The sequence below is a fragment of the Bubalus kerabau genome, chromosome 12 (assembly GCF_029407905.1).
Source record: "Bubalus kerabau isolate K-KA32 ecotype Philippines breed swamp buffalo chromosome 12, PCC_UOA_SB_1v2, whole genome shotgun sequence".
In the NCBI taxonomy this organism is placed as follows: domain Eukaryota; kingdom Metazoa; phylum Chordata; class Mammalia; order Artiodactyla; family Bovidae; genus Bubalus; species Bubalus kerabau.
The window spans coordinates 31019329-31045427 of record NC_073635.1 but is presented as its reverse complement, the minus strand read 5'-3'; the positions used below and the strand labels follow the sequence as shown (position 1 = coordinate 31045427).

General features: G+C 40.6%; 1 protein-coding gene across 6 annotated transcripts in view; it reads right to left on the bottom strand.

Moving 5' to 3' along the window:
* The window catches only part of KATNAL1 (katanin catalytic subunit A1 like 1), a 56929-nt gene extending 36691 nt beyond the window's left edge, over positions 1 to 20238 (bottom strand). The window contains exons 1-3 of one of the 6 annotated variants that reach the window (XM_055542451.1): positions 20102 to 20238; positions 4394 to 4566; positions 2347 to 2507 (exon numbers count right to left, since the gene is read on the bottom strand). In XM_055542451.1, the coding sequence (XP_055398426.1) occupies positions 2347 to 2507; positions 4394 to 4555 (323 nt within the window). In that variant the 5' untranslated portion in view covers positions 4556 to 4566; positions 20102 to 20238. Of the gene's footprint in view, positions 1 to 2346; positions 2508 to 4393; positions 4567 to 8267; positions 8400 to 16240; positions 16363 to 19452; positions 19693 to 19716; positions 19849 to 20101 lie in introns of those variants that run through there. The other 5 variants (XM_055542454.1, XM_055542449.1, XM_055542450.1 and 2 more) reach the window with 5 other exon arrangements.
* Between the last annotated feature and the right edge of the window lie 5861 nt (positions 20239 to 26099).

Sequence of the window (26099 nt, the reverse complement as noted above, 5' to 3'; positions counted from 1 at the left end):
CTTTCATTAAGAATAAGGCTTAAAACATAAGTATAAAAATAAATCAGATCTGTGCTATAAGGCGGTTAAGGGAGGTCAAAGAAAAGAAATAACTGGGTTGGTGTTTCTCTAATAAGAAGAAGTTTTCAGGAAAGTGTTCATCAATGGGAAAATGCCAGCCACACTTTTTATTCAGTTTGAGCCACAGATATTAGCGCTGTTATCTGTGGCCACTGCTTTCTGCAGTATATCATGGTGCTCTAGCAATTAAGAACAGGTACTTCCTACACTGAAAGTTAATCCTAGAGCCAGATGGCTTCACTGGAAAATTCTACCAAACATTTAAACATAATTAATGCCAATCCATCTAAAACTCTTCCAGAAAACCGAAGAAGGGGGAACACTTCAGACTCATTTTATGAAGCCAGCATTACCCTGAAACCAAAGCTAGATTAGGACATGACAAGAAAAGAAAACTATAAGTCAATATCCTCAGTGAACACAAAGGCAAAATTTCTCAACAGAATATTAGCAAAGCAAATTCAACAACACATTAGAAGGATTATACACCATGACCAAGTAGGATTTATCCTTGGGATGCCAGGTTCAACACATACAAATCAATAAGCATGATCTCTCACATCAACAAAATAAAAGATAAAAATCATATGATCATCTCAATAGATGAAGAAAAGCACTCAACAAAATACAACATCCTTTCATGAGAAAAACCCTCAACAAATTGAAGGAACATACCTCAACATGATAAAGGCCATGTACGACAACAGCTAAATTATACTAAACAGTGAAAAACTGAAAGTTTCTCCTCTTAGATCAGGAACAAGACAAGGATGCCCTCACTCTCATCACTCTTATTCAACATAATACTGAAAGTTCTAGCTAGAGTAACTAGGCAAGACAAAGAAATAACAGGCATCCAAACTGGAACAGAATAAGCAAAAATCGTCATTATTTGCAACTGGTAAGATCTTAAATACAGGAAACCTTAAAGGCTCATCAGAAAACTACTGAAAACTAATCAATGAATTCAGTAGGATATATGATCAACATACAAAAATCAGTTGTGCCTCAATATATTAACAACAAAACATCTGAAAAAGAAATAAAATTATCCCATTCACACTGGCATCAAAAACAATAAAATACTTAGAAAAGAATCATCTTGTGTTTTTATAATGGGAATCATAAAATTATCTCTAACTCAGTGGAAAAAATCCTGAAGGAATAAATTAACTACTTTTCACAGTTTTTTAAATGCTTTTTGAAAATTTTAAGAGATCAACAAGCTAAACACACGATCACAGCTACTAATCAAAAGGAAATTTTATTTTCTGTGATGCAACACTCAGACCACAATAGGACTTCACAAAAAAAGGGACTGAAAGCCAGAAAGAACTAAACTCAGCTCCTGGTCCAGCCTAACTTACAGGTCAAGGTCTCCCAGGCCTCAGTGTCCTTACTTGTAGAATTAATGAAGTTACTCGGTGTTGGCGGAATGCCTAATATGTGCCAAATGCTGCATGAGCAGTGGAGTTTGCTATTTGTTATTTGTGTTGAGTAAATAAAGCCACGGTCCTTGCCCTTGCAAAACTCCTACCCTTGTCAGGAGACAAAGAAATACAACAAAACTGGGATGAACACACTGTCATGCCTGGACAAACCAGAAAAGGCTGCAAAGAGGAAAAACAGTTTAACTGAGACTTGAAGAACGAATATGAATTGCTTAGATGGGGATTATGGCTGTTCCTTGAGGAAGAACAGACTGTGCAAAGACAGGAAGGTAGCAAAGAACAAGAAGAGAGAGGTTTAATATAGATGGTGCACAGGCTGAGCATCAAGGAGATAAACTTCGAGCCTTACTGCCACACTACTGATTCACCCTTCCACCTTAAAGGAAAGGTAAGGTTCCTTCTACACTAAGATTCTGGAAACCGGCTGTAGGCCCAACCAGATGGATCCAATTTGTCCACCATTTCATCTGAAGTTGTTAGTCTTTTAAAGCAAAAAAGCTTTGATGTTGACATTACGAAATCTAAAAAGAACTTACTTAATTGATAAATTTATCAGTTAAACTAAACTTTAGGACCAGCAGTGGATTTCTACTGTTATGATTACAGTAGTAAAATATTTCAAAAGCAAGATATATGACAAATGACATAGTTCTGTTCTTTATCAACTACAAACCCTGTAGACACACATGTGTGAAAATTATAAACAGCTACTAAATTTACATGCCACCCCAAAGAGTTTCTCATACTTGGTTCAAATAAAGGTTTACTCTTTTCACTCTGACCATCAATTAACTCAAGAAGTACCTAAGGAGAACAAACATAAAGTTCCACTTACTTGTGTTCCGCAGGTACGGGGGGTGGCCACACGGCAGGATCTCTAAACGGTTCATCTTGACAGGACACAGGGAAATCTGGGGGCCTGTCGATTTTAAAACTTTCCAAAGTACTGACAATACTTTTAACTTGTTCATATTCTTCCAATAATTCCTGCCGAACCTTTAAAAAAAATAGCCTTTATGCTACAAACTATTTACGTAAATTGCAAACAACAATCTGCTATAGAATGTTAGTTTTCTTAATGCCATTCAAAGTATGCAAAATGAGTCATTAAAACACAGTCAAAAAACCAAAGAACTATTTAAAGTAATATAAATAGGAGGGGAGGAATTGGTTTGGAAAAAGACATATATCTTTTATTAAGGCAAGTAGTTATATATCTTTCATAAAGAAATTCTTTCTACCAAAGAATGTGATGACCATTAAGACAATTCAAAACAAGCAACTAAGTTATTAACCAGTAACCATTCCCAGAAATCTATAATGTTATGCTAAATTCTTTTAATATATTTGTAAATAACACCCTCAAAACTTGTCAGCCAAAATTTTCATCAGCATTTCCTATCCCCGTTATCACAAGGTATGAAATGCCTCTCACGGGCATCTAAAAGCCCTGAGTGGCATAATACTAAGAATTACCCATTTCCAGTTTAAGTTCTGCTTCATCAAAGTCTGAATTCTTTTCGCCTTGTTTAAAAATCTTTCAACCTGGCTAAAGTTTAAGCTCAAAGGCAAGATTTTTCCCATATTTAAAAAACTTTACTGAGCGCTATGTGGAAATTCTTATGTTTTCAAATTTTGAGCCCAAACTAATTTTCAAAGGCAAACAGATAGCAGATTGAAAATCACATGTATAAGCTAATTTCAATAATTCTAATTTTTTAACCAGAAAGCATACTTTACTATAAAGCAGAGCATAAGAAGCTTTTCCTTAACTTTATCTCAAATAACACATAAAAACATATAAACAAGTCACAGAACCAAAGAAAAATCTAAATTCACCTAATATATGCAATTATATGCTATACTGAGAGAAATGAAATTTCAGAACCTAATGGAAGTAAACATAGAAGTACCAGAATAGAAACAGTCACTATTTAACACAATTAAGAACATGTCAAAAATATTTCCACGCTGGATTAGTAAACAACTCTTGTCTATGGCTAGGACACCAGAGAGAAGAACTCAAAAATTTCAATTTGAGTTAAAACCAATATATTGTTCTCACTCAACACAATTTGGTAACACTTAAGTTGGAAAATAAGCCAAATTCACCCTGAAAACTTAGTAAAACATCAATTTCTGACCAGTGGAAAACTTAAACACTTGAAAGGCATTAGCACATAAATGAAACTTCAAAGAAATGCTTGACTTTGTACTTTTAATTTTAAAAGGATTTTAAGTTTTAAGACAAAATGGGGAAATTGTAATTCAAGTTTTTATTAATATTATAAAATCAAATTGTATAGTCAAGACACAGTAAATATATTACTGTTTTTTATTAGATTACTGACTCCTTTGTATTTGTAAAGAGTCTTTCAAAAGAAGAGGAAACTTTCTTAAAGGAAAAGTTTTGTGAAATGGGTCAAAATTACATGTAAAAATGAAAGGGGAAAGGGCAAGTAGAAATACCTCATTTCTACAACTTGTAATCATACACAATTAGTCAACTGAGGAGGAAAAAACCAATTAGAATCAATCTGAATTAAATGGCTTCGAAATATGTCTCAAAAATACTGAGTTGACCAAAAAGTTCATTCTGTTTTAAGTAAACCTAAAAGACATATTTTTCATTTTCACCAAGGCTTTTAATGAACAATGTGTTCACTAACTGAACAAACTTTTTGGCCAAATCAATATATTAAGAAAAACATACACGTTAACTAGGAAAGACAGAAAAACTATCCAGAGTACATTTTAAATATACTTCAGCAGTCAGACAAAAGAGAACTACTCGCAAAATCTCGAACTGATTTTCCAGCTCACATCTCTCCAGTGCAGCAGACTGCCGTCCTCACCCCCTGAACACTTCCATGGGCTCTTACCTGCTGCCATCTGCCTTTGACCGCTGGGTCTCTGACTGACTGGCAATGTCTCTGAATCTGCTGGATCACCCCCTGGTAATATACCATGGATGAGTCATAATTTCCAAGAAGTGCATATTCTCTTCCTTTCTTTGCATTGTCACAAATCTCAGCCAAATTCATCCTTCAGAGATCTAAACAAAATACAGTGGCTTTTTATTAGGTTTTCAGTACTGACTTTAAAGCATTTATTACACTTTAAAAGATCTGCTTAAAACTACTTTGAAAGTCAAAATGTTTCTCTCATTCTTTGAGGTTATCTGAATGCATCTTATAATGATACTGAACAAAGTTCCCAATTTTGGAAATGCACAGATGACAAAAGAGCACCCAAGGAGATAACTAGAGAAATGACACAGCTCTGCACTATCGATTTATGTTATAGCTACATAAACTGGACACCAGTTCTCCTTGCCCATTTATAATCACCACAAGCTGCAATAACAGTAAAGATCAACTTGCTTCATTTCAGTCCGTTTATTCTTGACAATGTAAAGCTAAATATATAAATAGCTCACATTTTCCATCAACATCAATTAAAACTGCAAAAATTATTTTTCACTAAAACTATCTGGCCCCAAGAACAAAAAGGGAAGGAACTTTTTAACTTAAGGAACACATTTTAAAAGTACAGCCTATAGTTGTCCATGCATCATTTACATACATTTAAGTGTTTCATACAACTTAAATCTAAGCAAAAACCTGTGAATTTAACTATCTGATGCTCCCCATCTGGTAATCTTCTATGATCCTGCCATTCTCTTGAGCTTTTTGCCTGTGCAAATCACTATCATTAATCTTCCCTTTCTATAAGAAACTAGGAAAAATACCATCTGAACCTCTGGTTTCTACCAAAGCCCTCCAGCTCAATAATTCTGGCTTTTCCAGGCTTCTCAACAGTCCCCCAAGATCATCCAAGGCTTCTAAGCAAAGATACTTTCCACTGAAAACTGTCCAGAGATCCAGGAGAATGACATCTTGGGAAGGAGTCCAAATTGACCTACTCTTACTTCCTGGAACAGTAAACCAAGAAATACACTTAGCAGAGAAAAATCATTTTGTCCCATGCTTTCCTGAGGGGATTAAATTTTGATGGGAGTAGCCTGGCTCTTCCTCTCTACCTCTTATCTGTTCTTAAGGGGCTCAGAACCTCTTCCTCAAAACTAACAACTACTACTTCCAGTCATTTTAGCTGACTCCAGTACATTCTTGAAAAGATTAAAGTCGTTTCTTTTTATGTGTTCTCCCATTTTAGTTGCCCCTTCTCCCAGCATAGGTTCCCTGAAGGCAGCATTTATGTTACATGAGAATCACACTGCAGCAAATAGTATACTACTCTTACAAAGTAAGAAATTTCAACATTCAGTAGATCTACCCACAGAATATATGACAATCATGGAAAGCCTCTTCTTTGAATTACAATTCTTCAAATAAGTCCTTAGACAAAAGCATTCATTCTGCTAATATATGCAGGCACGCAAAGATGCACAATGGAAATATTTCCATGTAAAGAAGGGTCAGCAAACTTTCCCTGTGAATGGCTAGAGTAAATATTTTTAGCTTTGAGGGGCAACAGGAAAAACTGAGGGTATTATGTTAGTTATATAAAAGAGACAAAAATGTCCACAATTTTTATCAACAAAATTCAAACTATTATAGTAGCAATCATTGAGTCCAACTTTTTGCAGAATAGGGGATATGATTTCATGTAGTTGGGATTCAGAGTTAGTGTTTCCTATCATCCAGATCAACTGCAAATGTTCATGTGTCAATACTGCTTTTTAATAAGATTTACACATTTCATGTTTTAAAGTGTTTGTTTACCAAGAGAGGTATTGTCACATGCTGATATCAAATCACAAGCATATAATTTCAATCCAGCGTATTTGCTGTTTGAAAAGCATTTGAAGGTTTTATTTTTCTCTTGATAAGTCATTACACTGTATATTAATCAATTCCAAATGAAGGTTAAGTGGAAGTATCTCCATTACACAGTTAAATGGATTTTGTAATATGCAAATTTCCTTTGCACTTGCATCAAAGTAGTTTGAGCTCAAATACACTGAAAATCTGGGTGGGAACAGAGATCTCACTTCTTTGCTTTAACTTTTGACAGTGTAGATAGCTACATATTATAAAATAACTCGGTACTACTTGTGATTCAAATATTAGCTGGCATCAAAATAACTTTAGTTTTGCATGTAAGCAGTCTGATCCTGAAATTTTCCATTGAATTTATTAAGAAACATTATCAAGTCTGCAGCAAAACTGCTTTCCAAAGCTATTCAGTTCAATAACAGTGGATGAGAACAGTTCCTCTCATTCAGAAAAAGTTCAAATTAGCCCGCAACTCAAGACTGCAATAGAACTTCGCCACTACAAGCCACGAACTGCTGTGTGGTAGGGATATGTCAGGATATTCTGCTTCTGACAAAAATTCAAGGAACTGACAATGGTTAAGTCCTCAAGAGCAACACTCCTGCGTCTTAAGACACTAACGGTTTCTTACCACGTGATAGATTCAAATATTCTCTGCAAAATACCTGCTGATTATAAGAAAGTAAAGAACCATCAACTTTAACCACCCTATGTTTTCCCAGCATAGTAAATTTGTTCACGTAAGCCTTTTTCTCTTCTACACATTTTTTTTTTTTTTTACCACCACTAGCTCCAACACATCAGATTCCACTTCAGGTTGTACAGAATAAGTGTATTCTCAACTTTTTAATAAATATTCCTGTCTGTAGCTATTCCACAAACACTATTCATTAAATGTATTTCTTCAGTAACTTCAAAGCCAGCATTGACTTTGCAAATAAACACTTAGCTGTTTTGGTAACATCTGTCAATTCATCAAGAGCCAAGGAAAACCACTCAAAATCGTTTGCCTTGTTTTTTTAATTGACTGATGTCCTCAACTATTCTAGCAATTGTTCTCACCAAAAGGCTAATAGTCTTAAACAAGTTTATTTTCTCCAGACACATTTCTCTGGCTGCTACAGTCAAATAAGATTTACTTAAGTCACCATTGGCAAATGACTTTCTTGTTTGGCTAACTAATGAGACACTCGAGAAACTTACTCCGGGTGCAGCCTGATTTTTGTTTTTTAATTTTGTGAAGAAATTCTGCTTGAAAAGATACTCCTTATTAAGTTTTCTAGCCACTGCTTTCCTACGAATTGGGAACACCACGATGAGTGATTTGTCTGGTAATATCAGTGTAAACTGTATTTCTTCAGTACAGCTATAGCGTCATTGCATAATAATCACAGTGCTTTGTCACCCTGTTCAATACTCCTCACTTCACTGTGCTTTAAAAGTATAAATACATCAAGTCCATTTTTCTCATCTTTTCTGTTTTTAACGTGACGGGAATCCGCTGATAATAAAGTAAAATGTCAGAGTACAGGGACATGGAGGGCACATGAGACACTGTGACGGCAGTGCCCAGCAAGAGGCACTGAGACACCATCAGTCACTACTGGCATTACTCAACTTTGTACAAAAGCATCCACAGACAATATGAAAACAAATGAGTGTGGTTGTGTTCCAATAAAACTTTATTTACAGACATTGATAACTGAATTTCATTTATTTTCACATGTCACGAAACATCATTCCTCGTTTGACTTCTTTAACTGTTAAAAAAAAAAATGAAAAAAATATTCTTACTTCATGTGTGTCTGTGTTAAGTCTCTCAGTATGGTCCGACTCTTTGTGACCCCATGGACCATAGCCCACCGGGCTCCTCTGTCCATGGAATTCTCCAGGCAAGAATACTGAAGTGGGTTGCCATTCCCTTCTCCAGTGGATCTTCCTGACCCAGGGATCAAACCTGGGTCTCCTGCTCTGCAGGCAGATTCTTTACCATCTGAGCCACTAGCTGTTCAAAAACAAGTTGCAGACTAGATTTGGTCCCCAGATTGTAGTTTGCAAACTCCTGCTTTCAGCTTCTGTCTTAAAGAATCTAGGAAAATAAAGGCACATTAAATCCAAAAGAAGTAGAAGGAAGAACATAATACAGTTGAAAGCAAAAATCAATAAAATAGAAACAAGAAAAAATTTTTCAATGTAGTAAAAAGTTGGTTCTTTGAAGAGATCATTAAAAATGATTAAACCTCTAGTTATACTAATCAAGAAAGGGAGAGAGAAAACACAAATTACCAAAATCAGGAATGAAGGAGGGGCCATCACTACAGACTGTAGAGATAAAGTCACAACATACCAAAGCTATTTCTGAAAAGAAATAATTAATCTGAATAGTCCTGTGTCAATCAATGAACTTCAATTTGTAGTTTAAAATCTTCCCATTAAAGAAAAACAAAACCAACACTCCAAATCCAAAAGACTTCATGAGTGAATTCTTCCAAGTATTTAAGGAAAAAAAAAAAATAAAACAATTTCCAAACAAACTCTCTCAGAAAAAGAAATGGGTGGAAAAACTTCCAACTCATATTTTAAGACCAGTGTTAGCCTGATACCAAAACCAGACATTATAAGAAAAGAAACTTACCTACCAGTATCCCTCAGGAATATAGATACAAAAATATTTAAATTTTAGCTAATCAAATCCAGTATATAAAAAGGATAATGCATTATGACCAAGTGGAGTTTATATAAAAAATTCAAGGTGGTATCTATTTAAAAAAACCAATCAATCTTAAGAGACTCAGAAATAAAACATGATCATCTGAACAGATGCAGAAAAAGTAGTGGACAAAACTCAATACCATTCATGATAAGAACTCTTAGCGAACTGAGAATAGAAATTCCTCAATCTAGTAAAGAGCAGATATCATCAGATTAACTGAAAGAACTGAATGCTGCTGCTGCTACTGCTAAGTCACTTCAACCACGTCCGACTCTGTGCGACCCCAAAAACGGCAGCCCTCCAGGCTCCCTCGTCTCTGGGATTCTCCAGGCAAGAACACTGGGGTGGGTTGCCATTTCCTTCTCCAATGCATGAAAGTGAAAAGTGAAAGTGAAGCTGCTCAGTCGTGTCCGACTCTTAGGGACCCCATAGACTGCAGCCTACCAGGCTCCTCCCATGGGATTTTCCAGGCCAGAGTACTGGGGTGGGTTGCCATTGCCTTCTCCAGAAAAAACTGAATACTCTCTACCAAAATCAAGAAAGAATAAGCAAGGCCAGTGAATCTCCTCTCAATGCTTCTATTCAACATGACAGCTATAGGTTCTAACCAGTGCAAGTAGCCAAGAAAAAAATAAAAGGGATACATATTAGAAAAGTGGAAGGAAAATTCTATTATTCACATACAATGTTAATTGTTAATGGAGAAAATCCTAGGGAATCTATAATAATTACTAGAACTAATAAGTGAATTTTGTAAAGTTGCAGGATACAAGGTTAATATTCAAAAATCAATCGTATTTCTACATACTAACAAAAAAAAATTGAAAACTAAATTCAAAACAGTAAAATCATTCAAAAATACTAAATACCCCAGGGATAAACAAACAAAATATATGTAAGATCTGGGCACTGAGAAATTAAAGATGACCTAAGTTAATAGATATACATACATGTGTGTATGTGCACATACATTTATGAATTGAAACCCCCAATGTCAATTCTCTTGAAAGTGATTCACAGACTCAACGAAATCCCAATCAGGATCCCAGCAGCCTTTCTTATAAAAACTGACAAGCTGATTTAACACTTAGATGGAAATACAAAGGACATAGAACGGCCAAAACAGTTTCAAAAATTATAGTAAAGTAGGACAACTTATACTGATTCCAAGATTTATTATAAAATTAACAGGAATCAAGATGGCATGGGATTGGCATAAAGATAGACACAGACCAACGGAACAAATCACAGTCCAGAAAGATCAATACATATATGGCCAATTAATTTTTGACAAAGTTGTCAAGGCAAATCAACGAAAATATATGTGTGTGTATATATATATATATATATATATATATTTTTTTTTTCCCAAAAAAGGTGTTGAAACAGCTAGATATCCATATTAGGAAGAAAAAAAAATTCTGAATCTCAAGTCTTAGCTCACAACATATACAAAATTTAACTCAAAATGAATGACTCAAATATAAGAATTAAAACTACAAAACTTGCAACCTAAGATTGTGGGGGTATTTTGTACTTGTCCCCCAAACCCCAGTTTCTACAAAGCAACGTGTAATGGGGCATGTGGTAAAAGCAAATGCAGCAGATTGCATTATCGAAGAATCCTAAATTCAGGGAACCCAAATCTATCATACTGAACACCATGCATGCCTACCCTTTGTTCCAGATGAAGATACTATCTTTCTTTCAAGGCTGTAAGCAAGCCTAACCTTTCCTCTGGACACTCTATCTACCTGCCAAGGCTGTTCAATTTGGTATTTCAATTATCCGGGGTAGTCTTTGTCTTTTCTACATTGAATCTTTTTGTCTATCACATGTCTTTCTTCCTTTCTTGGTTTACTCTCTTGTTGTTCAGTTGTTAAGTTGTATCTGACTCTTTGCAACCCCATAGACTGCAGCAAGCCAGCCTCCCGTCCTTCACCATCTCGCAGAGTTTGCTCAAACTCATGTCCGCTGAGTCAGTGATGCTACCCAACCAACTCATCCTCTGCTCCCTCCTTCTTCTTTTGCCTTCAATCTTCCTCAGCATCACAGTCTTTTTCAACAAGTCGGCTCTTTGCATCAGGTGGCCAGAGTATTGGAGCTTTAGCATTAGTTCTTCCGATGAATAATCACGGTCAGTTTCCTTGAGGATTGACTGGTTTGATCTCCTCTCTGTCCAAGGTACTCTCAAGAGTCTTCTCCAGCATCGCAATTCAAAATCATCAATTCTTCAGCACTCAGGCTTCTTTATGGTCCAACTCTCACATCTGTACATGACTACTGGAAAAACCATACCTCTGACTATATGAACCTTTGTCAGCAAAGTGATGTCTCTGCTTTTTCATAGGCTGTCCAGGTTTATTATAGCTTTCCTTCCAAAGAGCAAGTGTCTCCTTTATAGAATACATTTTCTGTAAATGGGGAGTAAATAAAATTTTCAGACTATGCATGCCTTAAAACACCTTTATTAAACTATCTTCATACTTCAGTGATAGTCTGGCTGATTACTGAATTTTCATTTGCAAATAATTACCTTTAAAAATGTAAAAGCATTGCTCTATTACCTTCCAAGTTTTAAGATTAAGTTGAGGCAACTAAAGTCATTCAAATTCCTGATTGCTTATATATCATGCCTTTTTCCCTTTCTGCAAACTTACAGGATCTTCTCTTTGACACAAGTTTCCAAAAACTGTTGATGATATGCTTTGACATGGGTCTATATGTAATTCTTCCAAACTAGAAACTGCTGCTGCTGCTGCTGCTAAGTCGCTTCAGTCGTGTCTGACTCTGTGCGACCCCACAGACGGCAGCCCACCAGGCTCCCCTGTCCCTGAGATTCTCCAGGCAAGAACACTGGAGTGGGTTGCCATTTCCTTCTCCAATGCATGAAAGTGAAAAGTGAAAGGGAAGTCACTCAGTCGTGTCCGACTCTAGCGACTCCATGGACTGCAGCTTACCAGGCTCCTCCGTCCATGGGATTCTCCAGGCAAAAGTACTGGAGTGGGGTGCCATTGCCTTCTCCGAAAACTAGTGTCTTTCAATTTTAGGAAAACTTCTGAATTAGTTCGTTGATGATTTCTTTCCATTTTTCTCTCTTCTGAACACCTTTTATTTAGCTATTGGACTTTCTAGGTTAGCCCTCTAATTTTCTTATCTTCTCTCTTTGCTCTTTTGCTCAACTTTCTTCTAGATTTTCTCAACTTTCTATTCTAGCTCCTCTCTATAAAGTATTTTTCTCCTTTTGCTCTTTATTATTGAAGTATATAACACACAGAGTAAACACATCTTCAGTGAATTTTAAAACAGATTACACCCAGGTAACACCCACATCAAGACATGGAACATTTTCACACCCCACTGAAGCCATGTCTCCTCACAACTAGTACTTGCCCTCCAGGGCAACTACTATTCTCACTTCCGTTGCCATTGAGTGTTGCGTGCCTTTTTTTTTTTTTTTTAATCAGCTTTATTGAAGTATAATTTTTATACCATGAAATTCACTCGTTTTAAGAGTACAATTTTATTTCTTTTGAAAAATGTGTACAACTGCATGCATTCTTCCACTCATTAATCACAACAGATTTGTCTTTTCTGGAATGTGACATAAATAGAATCATATAGCATATATTCTGGTGTTTGACTTCTTTCATTTAGAATAATGCTTTTGAGATTCAACCATATTGTTGTATTTTATTGTATACAACAACCATATTGTTGTATGCTTTTATTGCTGAGTGCTGCTACTGCTGCTGCTAAGGTCGCTTCAGTCATGTCCGACTCTGTGCGACCCCAGAGACAGCAGCCCACCAGGCTCCCCCGTCCCTGGGATTCTCCAGGCAAGAACACTGGAGTGGGTTGCCATTTCCTTCCCCAATGCATGAAAGTGAAAAGTGAAAGTGAAGCTGCTCAGTCGTGTCTGACTCCTAGCGACCCCATGGACTGCAGCCTACCAGGCTCCTCCGTCCATGGGATTTTCCAGGCAAGAGTACTGGAGTGGGGTGCCATTGCCTTTTCCTTACTGCTGAGTAGCACCTCATTATATGAATATACTAAAATGCATTTATTCATTCACCAATTCTCCATAATGCACTTCAGAGAAACAACCAAAAGTACAGGATACATCCTTGACCAAAACTTCACAGTATTTGCACTGAGGTTGTATCTAAAATTTCAAGGTACAAAAAACACAACCCATTATAAGAGTGAGGCAAATACTACAACATATGGCAGAATTACTGCTATTATCAAAAGTATTTGATAATCTAATAGTCACTACAAAATAAGTATACTTAGAAACACAGGAGCAAGCCATTTAAAAATGAATAGACAGGTTTGAAAAAGAATCAAGGACAACTTCTAGCATTAAAATGAAATGTTCACTGAAATGAAAAACTCGGTGCACTGAGGAAACAGCAGATCAGGCATGGCTGAAAGGAGGATCAAGAAACCAGAATATAGTGCTACAGAACTTGCCCAGAATGCAGCACATAAACACAGAATAAGCAAGCAAAGATAAGAAATGCAGAGAGTACAAAGACCTGGCCCAAAATATGTCTACTACGAATTCTAGGAGAAAAAAAGGGGAGAGCCATATTCAATACATAATGGCTAAAACTTCTTTTTTTTATTTTTCTGGGCTCCAAAATCACTGCAGATGGTGACTGCAGCCATGAAATTAAAAGACGCTTACTACTTGGAAGGAAAGTTATGACCAACCTAGATAGCATATTCAAAAGCAGAGACATTACTTTGCCAACAAAGGTTCGTCTAGTCAAGGCTATGGTTTTTCCTGTGGTCATGTATGGATGTGAGAGTTGGACTGTGAAGAAGGCTGAGCACCGAAGAATTGATGCTTTTGAACTGTGGTGCTGGAGAAGACTCTTGAGAGTCCCTTGGACTGCAAGGAGATCCAACCAGTCTATTCTGAAGGAGATCAGCCCTGGGATTTCTTTGGAAGGAATGATGCTAAAGCTGAAACTCCAGTACTTTGGCCACTTCGTGCGAAGAGTTGACTCATTGGAAAAGACTCTGCTGCTGGGAGGGATTGGGGGCAGGAGGAGAAGGGGATGACAGAGGATGAGATGGCTGGATGGTATCACTGACTCGATGGACGTGAGTCTCAGTGAACTCTGGGAGTTGGTGATGGACAGGGAGGCCTGGCATGCTGCGATTCATGGGGTCGCAAAGAGTTGGACACGACTGAGCGACTGATCTGAAAACGTCTTCAAAATCTATATAAGACAGTAACTCTGTTTCAAAATAAATAAAAACAAGTCTACATCTAGGACAACTTAGTAAAACTGCAAAACCTAAAAGCAATAGAGAGAAATGATATATTGTCAACAAAGGAAAAATAATGTATTGACAGCTAACTTTTCAAAAGGAATATTGGAAGCCTGGAGGCAGCAGAATAATCTCTCTCATGTGCTACTAGTGGGAGGCTGCCAATCTAGACTTGTATACCAAGCTAAACTATTCAAGTGTGAAGGCAATATTAAAATTTCAGGCAGAAAAACCTGGGTATGAATCCAGGCACCACAAATTTTTAGTTATGATCTTAAGCAAATCATGTAACTTCTCTCGGCCTCAGTTCTACATCTATAAAATAGGGAAACTAATATTTACCATCACAAGGTTATTGCAAAATTAAATGTGAAGTACATTAGCATCATTCCAAGCACATAACACTGAATCAATGTAAGCTATTATTTTCACTCCACACTCAACATTAATGCATAAGTTTGAAGCCGCTGCATTCAACTAACCCAGTTTTCATTATAATTCCTAGAAGCTGTACCACAACTTTAATTACTTTTAACCATAACCTCTTTGACTAGAGGTTTTAAAAGGTTTAACCATTTAAACTCTTTGAAATATAAGAGGGTTTTTTTAAAAATCTCCTTGAATTTAAATTAGAAGAGTTTCTAGAACTTTTAAATGGTCAGGTTACATCTGAAGGAGGCATAGATATTTTAACAATGCCACATACTTGATAATACTTCTCTTATTTTGAGAATACTTCTCTTATTCATTCAAAAATGAATCAGTGTCTTCTTACAATATTTACAATTGAACTGACCCAGTAGAGTTGCTCTATACACAACAGTCCACGTAATATCTCAAGGAGAGTTCTAGTCTCAGGACAAAAAGAAGAGCTCAGTTCAAGTTCATGCTCAGACCAAGAAAAAAAAATACTGCCTCATTTAGTTCTACATAATTATGACTTGTCTCCTTCATGACTCAGATCTAAAAGTAACAAATTCCTGGTTCCAACCTATCTCTCCAGCAGCATCTCCAACCACACCCTTCTCTTCTTTAAATCTATCATCAACCCACAATACAATGTGGGTTGTATTGCACACACACAAAGCTTTCTTCCCAGTATAACTGGATTTCTCTCTTATACCAAGACCAAGAACTCCAGTGTTCTTGCATGGAGAATCCCAGGGACGGGGGAGCCTGGTGGGCTGCCGTCTATGGGGTCGCATAGAGTCAGACATGACTGAAGCGACTTAGCAGTAGCAGTAGCAGCAAGACACACATTTGGGAAAACTAAAGTGTGAAGTCATGTGGGCCTTAGGAAGCATCACTACAAACAAAGCTAGTAGAGGTGATGGAATTCCAGTTGAACTATTTCAAATCCTAAAAGATGATGCTATGAAAGTGCTGCACTCAATATGCCAGCAAATTTGGAAAACTCAGCAGTGGCCATGGGACTAGAAAAGGTCAGTTTTCATTCCAATCCTAAAGAAAGGCAATGCCATAGAATGCTCACACAATTGCACTCAATTGAACTACCACACAATTGCACTCATCTCACACGCTAGCAAAGTAATGCTCAGAATTCTCCAAGCCAGGTTTCAGCAATATGTGAACCATGAACTTCCAGATGTTCAAACTGGATTTAGAAAAGGCAGAGGAACCAGAGATCAAATTGCCAACATCCGCTGGATCATCAAAAAAGCAAGAGTTCCACAAAAACATCTATTTCTGCTTTATTGACTACGCCAAAGGCTTTGACTGTGTGGATCACAATCAACTGTAGAAAATTCTGAAAGAGATGGGAATACCAGACCATCTAACCTGCCTCTTGAGAAATCTGTATGCAGGTCAGGAAGCAACAGTTAGAACTGGACATGGAACAACAGACTGGTTCCAAATAGGAAAAGGAATATGTTAAGGCTGTATATTGTCACCCTGCTTATTTAACTTACATGCAGAGTACATCATGAGAAACGCTGGGCTGGATGAAGCACAAGCTGGAATCTGGATTGCTGGGAGAAAATTCATAACCTCAGATATGAGGATGACACCACCCTTATGGCAGAAAGTGAAGAAGAACTAAAGAGCCTGTTGATGAAAGTGAAAGAGGAGAGTGAAAAAGTTGGCTTAAAGCTCAACATTCAGAAAATGAAGATCATGGCATCTGGTCCCATCACTTCATGGCAAATACATGGGGAAACTGTGGCTGATTTTATTTTTTCAGGCTCCAAAATCACTGCAGATGGTGACTGCAGCCATGAAATTAAAAGACGCTTACTCCTTGGAAGCAAAGTTATGACCAACCTAAACAGCATATTAAAAAGCAGAGACATTACTTTGCCAACAAAGGTCCGTCTAGCCGAGGCTATGGTTTTTCTAGTAGTCATGTATGGATGTGAGAGTTGGACCGTGAAGAAAGCTGAGTGCCGAAGAATTGATGCTTTTGAACTGTGGTGTTGGAGAAGACTCTTGAGAGTCCCTTGCCTGGACTGCAAGGAGATCCAATCAGTCCATCCTAAAGGAGATCAATCCTGGGTATTCACTGAAGGACTGATGTTGAAGCTGAAACTCCAATACTTTGGCCACCTGATGAGAACAGCTGACTCATCTGAAAAGACCCTGATGCTGGGAAAGATTGCGGGCAGGAGAAGGGGATGACAGAGGATGAGATGGTTGGATGGCATCACCAACTCAATGGACATGAGTTTGAGTAAACTCCGGGAGTTGGTGATGGACAGGGAGGCCTGGTGTGCTGCAGTCCATGGGGTCACAAAGAGTTGGACAAGACTGAGCGACTGAACTGAACTGAATAACCAGCTTATTCTCAGAACCCAAAATTGCTTCAGATGTCACTATAATTTTTATATTAATTTTTAAGTTAATTCTTTTGTCTCCACAGTAATGGTTTTTAAGTAGGAAAGCAAATATTTTCAAACTAATTTTTAATGTGAGTGAAAGTTGCTCAGTCGTGTCCAACTCTTTGCAACCCCATGGACTATACAGTCCATAGAATTCTCCAGGCCAGAATACTGGATTGGGTAGCCATTCCCTTCTCCAGGGGATCTTCCAAACCCAGGTCTCCCGCACTGTAGGTGGATTCTTTACCAGCTGAGACACCAGGGAAGCCCAAGAATACTGGAGTGGACAGCTTATCCCTTTTCCAGTGGATCTTCCCCACCCAGGAGTTAAACCAGGGTCTCCTGCATTGTGGGCCGATTCTTTACCAGCTGAGCTACCAGGGAATCTACCTAATTCAGTTATAATATTTACATGTGAGGTTTAAGAAAAAAGTTCTGCTTTAAACTATTTTTATCTTTCTAAAATACAAACCTGTTAAGGCCACTGCATGTGTGCTCAGTAGCTAAGTCATGTTAGACTTTTTGCAACTCCATGGACTGAAGCCTGCCAGGCTGCTCTGTCCATGGGATTTCCCAGGCCAGAATACAGGAGTGGGTTGCCATTTTCCTCCTCCAGGGGATCTTCCTGACCCAGGGATTGAACTTGAGTCTCCTGCATTGCAGGTGGGTTCTTAACCACTGAGCCACCTGGGAAGCCCAATAAGGCCACTACTCCACTGGAAATTCTTCAATGGTGACCCCATGTTGAAGAAAAATTCTAAATTCTTTATCATGGTACCAAGTACTTTTGAGATCTGGTCTCTCCACTACACTGCAAGTATTCTGGGTTTCAGTCATCAGAACAGTCAAGGATTCCCCAAACACAAAACACTCAAATCTCTCCTTTGCTTTTGCTATGCCATTTGCCTAGAACGGCTTTCCTCAGCCTCACTCCAATAAAAGCTGAATAAACTTTCCTAGCACAAGTCAAATGTCACATCATTCTGGAGATTTCTCTTAATCTCTTTAGACAGAGTCACAATCCTCCCCAAGGGTACAAAGGATGCCATCAGTGGTTGAGATCACCATTTAGATGAGTTAGATCTACTTCGGTTGAAATTCCAGGCTCACACCTTACTCAGCTATGACCTTATTCAGCTATGGGCAAGGTCTCTGAGGCTGTTTCCTCATGTCTAAATAACCGGAGCTACTTCATAGGATTGTTGTGAGGGTAAAATAAGGCACTGCATGCAAAATATGTCTCCCATAGCGTAAGTATTTAATACATGTTATTGTGATATAATATCACTATAATGTATTCCCACTCTGGGCTCGCAGCAACTTGCACCCATCTCTCCACACTATTGTGATGACATGACTGTGTGCCCATGCAGGACACAGATGATCTTCTATCAGCTCTTAATTCCCACCACCTGGCATATTGCCTTGTGCATAATAGATCCTTAACAAATCCTGAATGAATGAATAAATAAATCCTAAATGAATAAATATTTCAAATTCCTTATGTATAACATAAGGCCTTGATTTTTTTCCCCCCAGTGGTCTTATTAAACTTACTTTTTATCTCCTCCTACAAAACTGCTTCTTTAAATAAAGTTTACAGTGACCAAAGAGAAAATGAATCTTATAGTGAGAGAAAATTAATTTTATAGTGACCTTGTCTTCTTGTTTAGAAACATACACACACAAAATAAGCCCATACTGCACCAATAATTTTCCAACACACCATTGTAAGATGCCAGATTTCTAGGATGGTTATCTATCTATTGAAAAATTTTAAAAGGGTGGACTAGGGAGGTTTTCTAAATCTGTATCAGCTTCCTTACCTCCAGGGCCTGGGCAAACTTTAGGGACTAAAATGTATTTCAGAGCATTAAAAAAAGAAAGAATGGTGCTTTTCATTCTGAAAAATGGTCCTAAGAAATTTTTAAAAACATTGTAATAATAGAAGAAAATAATTACTACTACCCACTGCTAAAAATTTGGTTTAAAAAGACAATCCTGTACTTAAAAGAAAATTAGTAATTTAAAGTACAAACAATCTTTAAAATGGCATCAAAATATGTGTAGGTAGTGTTCAGGCTAGTAGGCTGAGGTGAGGGAGTGCTCACTTTGTAATCCTGACCCTCAATAAATAAAATGCAAAACGGAAAAAATATCAGATACTACTATACAACAGCATGGTACCTTTTATCTACTTCCACACTTAACCTTTAAACATTAATGCCCTTTGAGTAATTATTAACCAATGGGTTTAATTAATGCAAACACCTCTGAACTACTTCAGAATAAATCTGATCAAGTACCTAGCAATAAAGGAGCGCATCAGGAAAAGGAGACAAATCGGTTAAAATATAGTTTTTCGGGTCGTCCATCAAAAGTGTGCCATACATACGGTTCTGCACCAAGAGGCAGCAATTAGGGAGGGAGAGAGGCGCCGAAGGCCCGAGGCCCCGCAGCCCCGGAGGCGACTCCTCCCCGACTCTACGCGGGGCGGTGGCCAGGCCGGGGTGGCGACAGCGCTGCAGCCGGGGCGGGACAAATGGCAGGGCGGAACGCCCGAGTCTCACCTCCACTTCCCCTTTAGCTCTCAGGACCCCATTCAGCGACCACCCCAGAATCCCCTCACCACAGACAGACTCCCCTGTCTCCCCTGGCCGGCTCAAAGTTTATCGGTCTTTCTCAGCTGTCGGGGCCGCCGGGCTTTGTAGTTCGCCCGTCCGGGCCGAGCCACCAAGGCCGCAAGCCCGAGGAGCCGCCGAACTACAATCCCCATAATGCCCCGCGCGCCCACCGCTCGCGCTCTCTCTCTCACCCTTTCTCGCGCAGCACGCAGTCTCCTCCGCCGCGCATGGCCCCAGCGTCTCCGGCAGCGGGAGCTGGGGTGTGGCTGTCCACCCAAGCACCCCACCACCGGCTCTCTCGCTGGCCCCCGTTCCCCCTCGGATTCATTACCTAGGTGCCGCAGGTCGGCCGACCGTTTTTGCCGCGGTCCAGGTGGGGTGGGGGTAGGGCACAGGCCGCCGCCGCCGCCGCGGAGTCCGTTAGTTCGCGACGTGCGTGAAGAGGCGGCGGCGGCGCCGGCGGCGGCCGGTTGCCATGACAGCCGTGGGCCGCGCGGTGGGGCTCGGGGGAGCGCGAGGATTCGGAGTCGGCTCGGGGAGGAGCCTGGGCAGCGGCAGGAGCTGCGGGGACAGGGTGGCGCGAGGGTGCGCCGGGGAGCGGAGGGAGACAGCGACACTGGAGGACGGATGACGAGCTGAGCTCCGGGGCCGTCGCCGAGTCCTGCGCTGCAGCGTCCAACCCCCGTGCCAGGGCGCGAGTCCGCTCTCTCCTGAGAGAGATGCGGGTGGCGTCAGAGGAAGGAGCGGCGCCGGCTCTGGAAAGGTCGCCGGTCCAGCCCCTCCCCCGCCGTCCATCCAGGCAGCCTCCTCTGGCCCGGCCGTCTGGTGTGTTTGAAACCTAAAAGCCACCTCTTTAGGGCTTCTTCACCAATAAAAACCAAATCTGCACCCTTTCACACCTCCTTTCTGCCATTTTCTGAGAGATAAAACGAATCATTTAGTAAAATATAATGCACACGGCCTTTACAATTATTCAGAAGGCTTGAGAATTTGTTAAGTGGCGTTGATTTCAATTGACAGCTGGTCTCTAATAACCCTTGAATAATCGGTATGGGGGAGAAGGAAATGGCAACCCACTCCAGTATTCTTGCCTGGGGAGTCCCGTGGACAGGGGAGTCTGGTGGGCTGCTGTCCAGGGGGTCGCACAGAGTCGGACACGACTGAAGCGACTTAGCATGCATGCATGCATGCTTTGGAGAAGGAAATGGCAACCCACTCCAGTATTCTTGCCTGGAGAATCCCAGGGACAGAGGAGCCTGGTGGGCTGCCATATATGGGGTCGCACAGAGTCGGACACGACTGATGCGACTTAGCAGCAGCAGCAGCAGCAATCGGTGTGGACTGGTCGTGACCCGCCTCAGAGATGAAGTGAGGTTAAGAGCAACAACTTCTAAAACCCAATTCACTGATAACCAGGGGCAGGTGAATCGCCTTGATGCTCAAACGTTTTCGTCTGCAAAATGGAGGTAATAGCTGCCTCACAGGACTTTTGAGAAATAAAAGCTTTGATAACTAATGAAGCATCCTAAAATGCTGGGATTTAAACATAATTTTTAAATATTAGTTTTTTGATCCGTGGTGATCAGAGCCAGAAGGGTGGGAGCCTGGAGGAAAGGGTGTAGTTTGCCTGAACAGAGAATTTTTCTGTGATGGAAAAGTTCTGTATCTTACTTAGAATTTGGGTTAGGAGGGTTCTCTGGTAGCTCAGCTGGTAAAGAATCCACCTGCAATGCAGGCGACCCTGGTTAGATTCCTGGGTCGGGAAGATACCCTGGAGAAAAGAAGGGCCACCACTCCAGTATTCTGGCCTGGAGAATCCCCATGGACAGAGGAGCCTGGTGGGCTGCAGTCCATGGGGTCCCTAAGAATCCGACATGACTGAGCAACTTTCACTTTAGGAGGGTATATGCATTTGTCAAAACCCATGAAGTGCTACCTTTAGATCTGTAGGTTTCACTGTAAGTAAATTTACCTCAAAAAGGAACGTTGAAAATGTTAGCTATTGTTATTAAGAGCTGTTGTTGTTAAGTCTTTTTAAGTCGTACTTGACTCTTTATGACCCCATGGACTACAGCACCCCAGCCTCCTCTGTCCTCCAACATCTCCCAGAGTTTCCTCAAATTTATGTCCTCCAAGTCGGTGATGCCATCCAACCATCTTATCCTCTGTCGCCCCCTTCTCTTGCCCTCAATCCCAGCATCAGGATCTTTTCCAATGAGTCAGCCCTTCGCATCAGGTGGCCAAAGTATTGGAGCTTCTGCATCAGTCCTTCCAGTGAGCTGTAGATGCTAATAGAGACCATATACATACTCTAGCTCCAGTTGCCAGAAATGTAGAAAAGGAAAATGAGGCCTACAGATTGAAGTAAATGGAAGAGGAAGTAGGGATTACTGGCCCTGTTGTTTTCTAGTAATAAATGTCTCTTCAGAAATCATGATTGAAAATAGCAAGCTGCCATGTATATCATCCAGTTTTCAGTTGGGGTCACCTTGTCCACAGAGGTTTTGTGGAAATTGACTCAAGTCCCTTTTCCAACTCCTGCAGAAGGCCAGGGTTGTCTCCAAGGTCACATGTCCCCTGGGGGCTTACAGTTTCAGGGTCAATTCTGGCTCTGAGCTCTAGTTTTCTCTGAACAGTTAGACTCCCTCACATCCCACCTCCTGCAATGCCTTTCTCTCCTGCTGCCACACGATGTGGAAAGCAGACTCTTTGCTTTGGTTGTTTGTATAGCAGAGTCTTCTGAAGGTTTGGAGCAACTGAAGTGTTTTAAGTGAAGGATATACTCTCTTTATTTAGTACTCTTAATTATCTCTGTCTCCGAGTCTATACTTAGTGCCACCTTCCATTCCTAAACTGTTTATCAAAGTATGTTCCTATACCTAGAAAGTACATTGCCAAGAGAAACTGTAGTGCCAGCTATTAAAATAATAGTCTTCACCCCAAAATATATCTGGATATTCTATTTGATTCAACCCACAGTATAGTTACTCAGTAAGTATTAAGCAGCTTATGTGCATGACACGTTCAGGCTACCTACAGAGTGGGGTCAGTTATGAAAACTAGTATAAGTGAGAACGGGGTTGCCAGTAGCTGAATCTGATGTCTAGGAGGGAAAAAAGAAACAAGTCTACAAGATCACAGCTTCTATTGTGCAGAAGAAATGACAGCATTCAAACGAGAAAATCCAGAACAAAACCTGATTGTGTAACAAGCACAGAAGCAACACCCAGACCTGTCACCTCTAGCAATTTGGTCACAACTGTGCATATACAATAAGGCTATAAATAGACTCTCCTTTTCTCCTGGGGAAGCTGATACTGCTCGGCTCCCAGCTGAACATATGTTTAGTTGGGGTGACAGGTTCACCTAATCCATCGATCCCTCATCTGGTTTCCCTCATTCGCAGTTACTCGCAATTGCAAGGCAGCTGGCTGGGGTCTCAGTGCGGCCCACAACCATGAACAGGTCTCCAAACACGAGGTCCCATGCGTAACCCCTCCTTGTTTTCTTGAGTCAGGATCCCAGAGCCTCTGCTCAGAAGGACAGGCCCCTTGAGGAGCGTGGATGACAGCAGCGAAAGGGAACAGCTGCTTTGCAGGGAGCTGAAGGAGGGCAGTTACGCACAGGAAGACCACGAGCCACTGAAGCACAGCCTTAAAAAACCTAAGTTGCTCTGGACGGCTGGGAACCCGTGGGGACTGGGTGTTTCCACTCAGTACTTTCTACCAGTTCAAGTGATAGTTAAACACACCAAGCAAATTCAAAAGATTGATCCACTGAGAGAGACAATATGGTCAAGAGCCACTACCCTCATCAAAGAGACTTCATGAGAATTCCCATGGTGGTCCAGTGGTTAGGGCTTGGCAATTTCAATGTGGGGCCTGGGGTTCAGTCCCTGGTCCTGGAACTAAGATCTTACAAGCTGTGCAGCAGCTCCCCCGCCCAAAAAAGAGAAGAGAGACGAAATGCTTCTAACGTGAACCAGAGTTTTCCCTCAGTCCTCAGTTGCTTGGGCTCAGCAGCCTTTGACTTTGCTGACCTCCTTCCTACATGCTCCTTGACATTGGTTCTCTGCAAAGCATCGTCACTGAGTTCCTAACTATGTCTTCTACCTGCTTCTTAAACTTGGGCACAGTTTCCATTCCCTTGCTAGTTCTGACTCCCAGGTTTCAGCACCACACCAGACATGCAAGGACTCGTCCTGTTGCTCCTGGTGTTCTCTTCATCTGGGATGCTCCCTTCCTTCCCTAAACTCTGCCTGTTCCATCAAAAATAACTCAGGCCTTGACAAGAAACCTTTCCAGATCATTCCTGCTCAGAATCCTATACTACCCAGTATTACTACCCTATGTCATCCACTTGACATCTAAACAGGCTGCCTAGTGGCTGATCAAGTATTGATTACTCATTGGCTTTTGTCTTTTCTCCTTAGTAAATTCCAAGCTCCTCTGATGTGCATTTCTAGATATTCCCCCAAAACATCTTTATAATATCTTTTGCGTTAAAGGACAGAATATCTTTAACTGGTGATCCTTAGCTTTTCTCCTTAGTGAAACCTCCTCTCTGATGGGCCAACTCCTCGGCACCTCTCCTTAAAGTCGCTGGCCCTTCACTGTTCTGATCTCCAGCAATTATAATGTATGGGTTATCCCAGTGTTCCTTTTTAGTTTTTTAGGCCCTCCAACTTCTGTTCAACCAGTTCCCTATGTTAAATTCTCTCTGTCAAAATACTTACTCTAGTTTCTTTTTGTCCTGACTGGTGGACCCTGACCAATACGGATGGTGAAGTAACACATATTTCCTACTGTGAATGTCGGTGAGAAAGGGTCAAGAACACTGCCTTAGAGGAGTGGGGTTCTTAAATAAACATGCAGCTGCCCTGCGTGCCAAGGGGCCACTCCTGACAGGTAGAGGCGCTCTGCATTTCAGGTCTGCAAAGAGCAAAGACCCAGCTCCCAGTAAAAGTGGTCTCTGTGGGGCCCCTGCCCGCACCTGGCCCTGGGTCTCACTGCCCACGAGCCTGCAGTGTTCTCCCAGCGCTTGGTCCGAGCCCCAAGCTTCATCTGGAATTTCACCTCCCTTAGAATGTGGTAACCCAGCCTTTTCACTTGCTAACCTTCCTATTTCTCGTTGGCAAGTGGGAGAAGGCGAAAAGTTAGTGATGAAAAAAGCCAGGAAGTGGTACCAGAGTCCTCGTAAAGTGAACTGGAATTTGGTTAAGTGGAGGGAAAGGATTAAAAAGATTTTCAGGGTGGCAATTCTGCCTCTCTGATGTTTGAAGGTAATGGGAGGAGATAATAACCCAGGGAAGGAAATGAGGCACCCGTACCTGAGCTCGTGCCTTATCCACGCACCATGAGGCTTTGCGCTGTTTTATTCATATACTTCTGCGTCAGTGCTTTCGTTAGAAGTGAGACTATTTTGAAAGCCCAGAACCATTTTAGGCCAGCCTCACTTATTCCTAATGAAAAGAACTGCTTCCCACTTTAGGGATTCGAAAAGATTTCTTCTGAATGCCAAAATAAACACAAAACCTCTTGGCAGCAGCCTATGGGAATTCTCCTTGCTTGTGAGTCTGTATTTCTTTATGTTAATTTACAAATATGAACAGAAAACCCAGGATTCGAGGTTGTTAAGTGGATTTGTAACACTCTGGAGGGTTGCCGGTGGGGAACTCAATGAATGAACACAGTCCCCTGTGACAGCTGAGCCCTGGCATTTCATTGAGCTCCACAGGAAGTCGTTGTGAATACGCTGCAAGATGCTAATACGTTAGCAGCAACGCTTCCTCCCCCCTCTCTGTTGGAGGACCTTATGTTTAGTAGAGGGATCCATAACAGAATAGGCTGTACTTGAAAATGCTGGCAAGAGTTACTTGGTTTGTGACAAGCAGGATATCTTCTAGTGAACTGAAAAGCACGTCACCTTCTGATTCAGTCACCGAAGCATGTTACAATGTAGGTGGTGTGTCACAGAGGAAAAGCAGCTTGTGATCAGGTTTTCTATTCTGAGAAGCCAGTGCTCTGCCAAGCAACCCCAAGCGAGAAACGTTTCAAGTCTGAATGAAAAACAGAGCAGTACAGCTGGGACCCCCATTTCCCATTCCCATTGTACAAAGATACGAGCCACTCTAGAGGGACCCTCCCGTCCCCAGGATCCTTCCCCCACCCCCACCCCCCGGCCCCCACCCTCCCGCCGATTTTTCTGTGTCCCGTTCTACTTTGACTACAGAATGCAGAGTGATGGGGTTGGGGGAGGGGAGAGCAAATTCCATTTCCTTTTTGGCTCTTGTTTCTCTGCTACATTTTAGGTCGTCTCTGTGATTTATG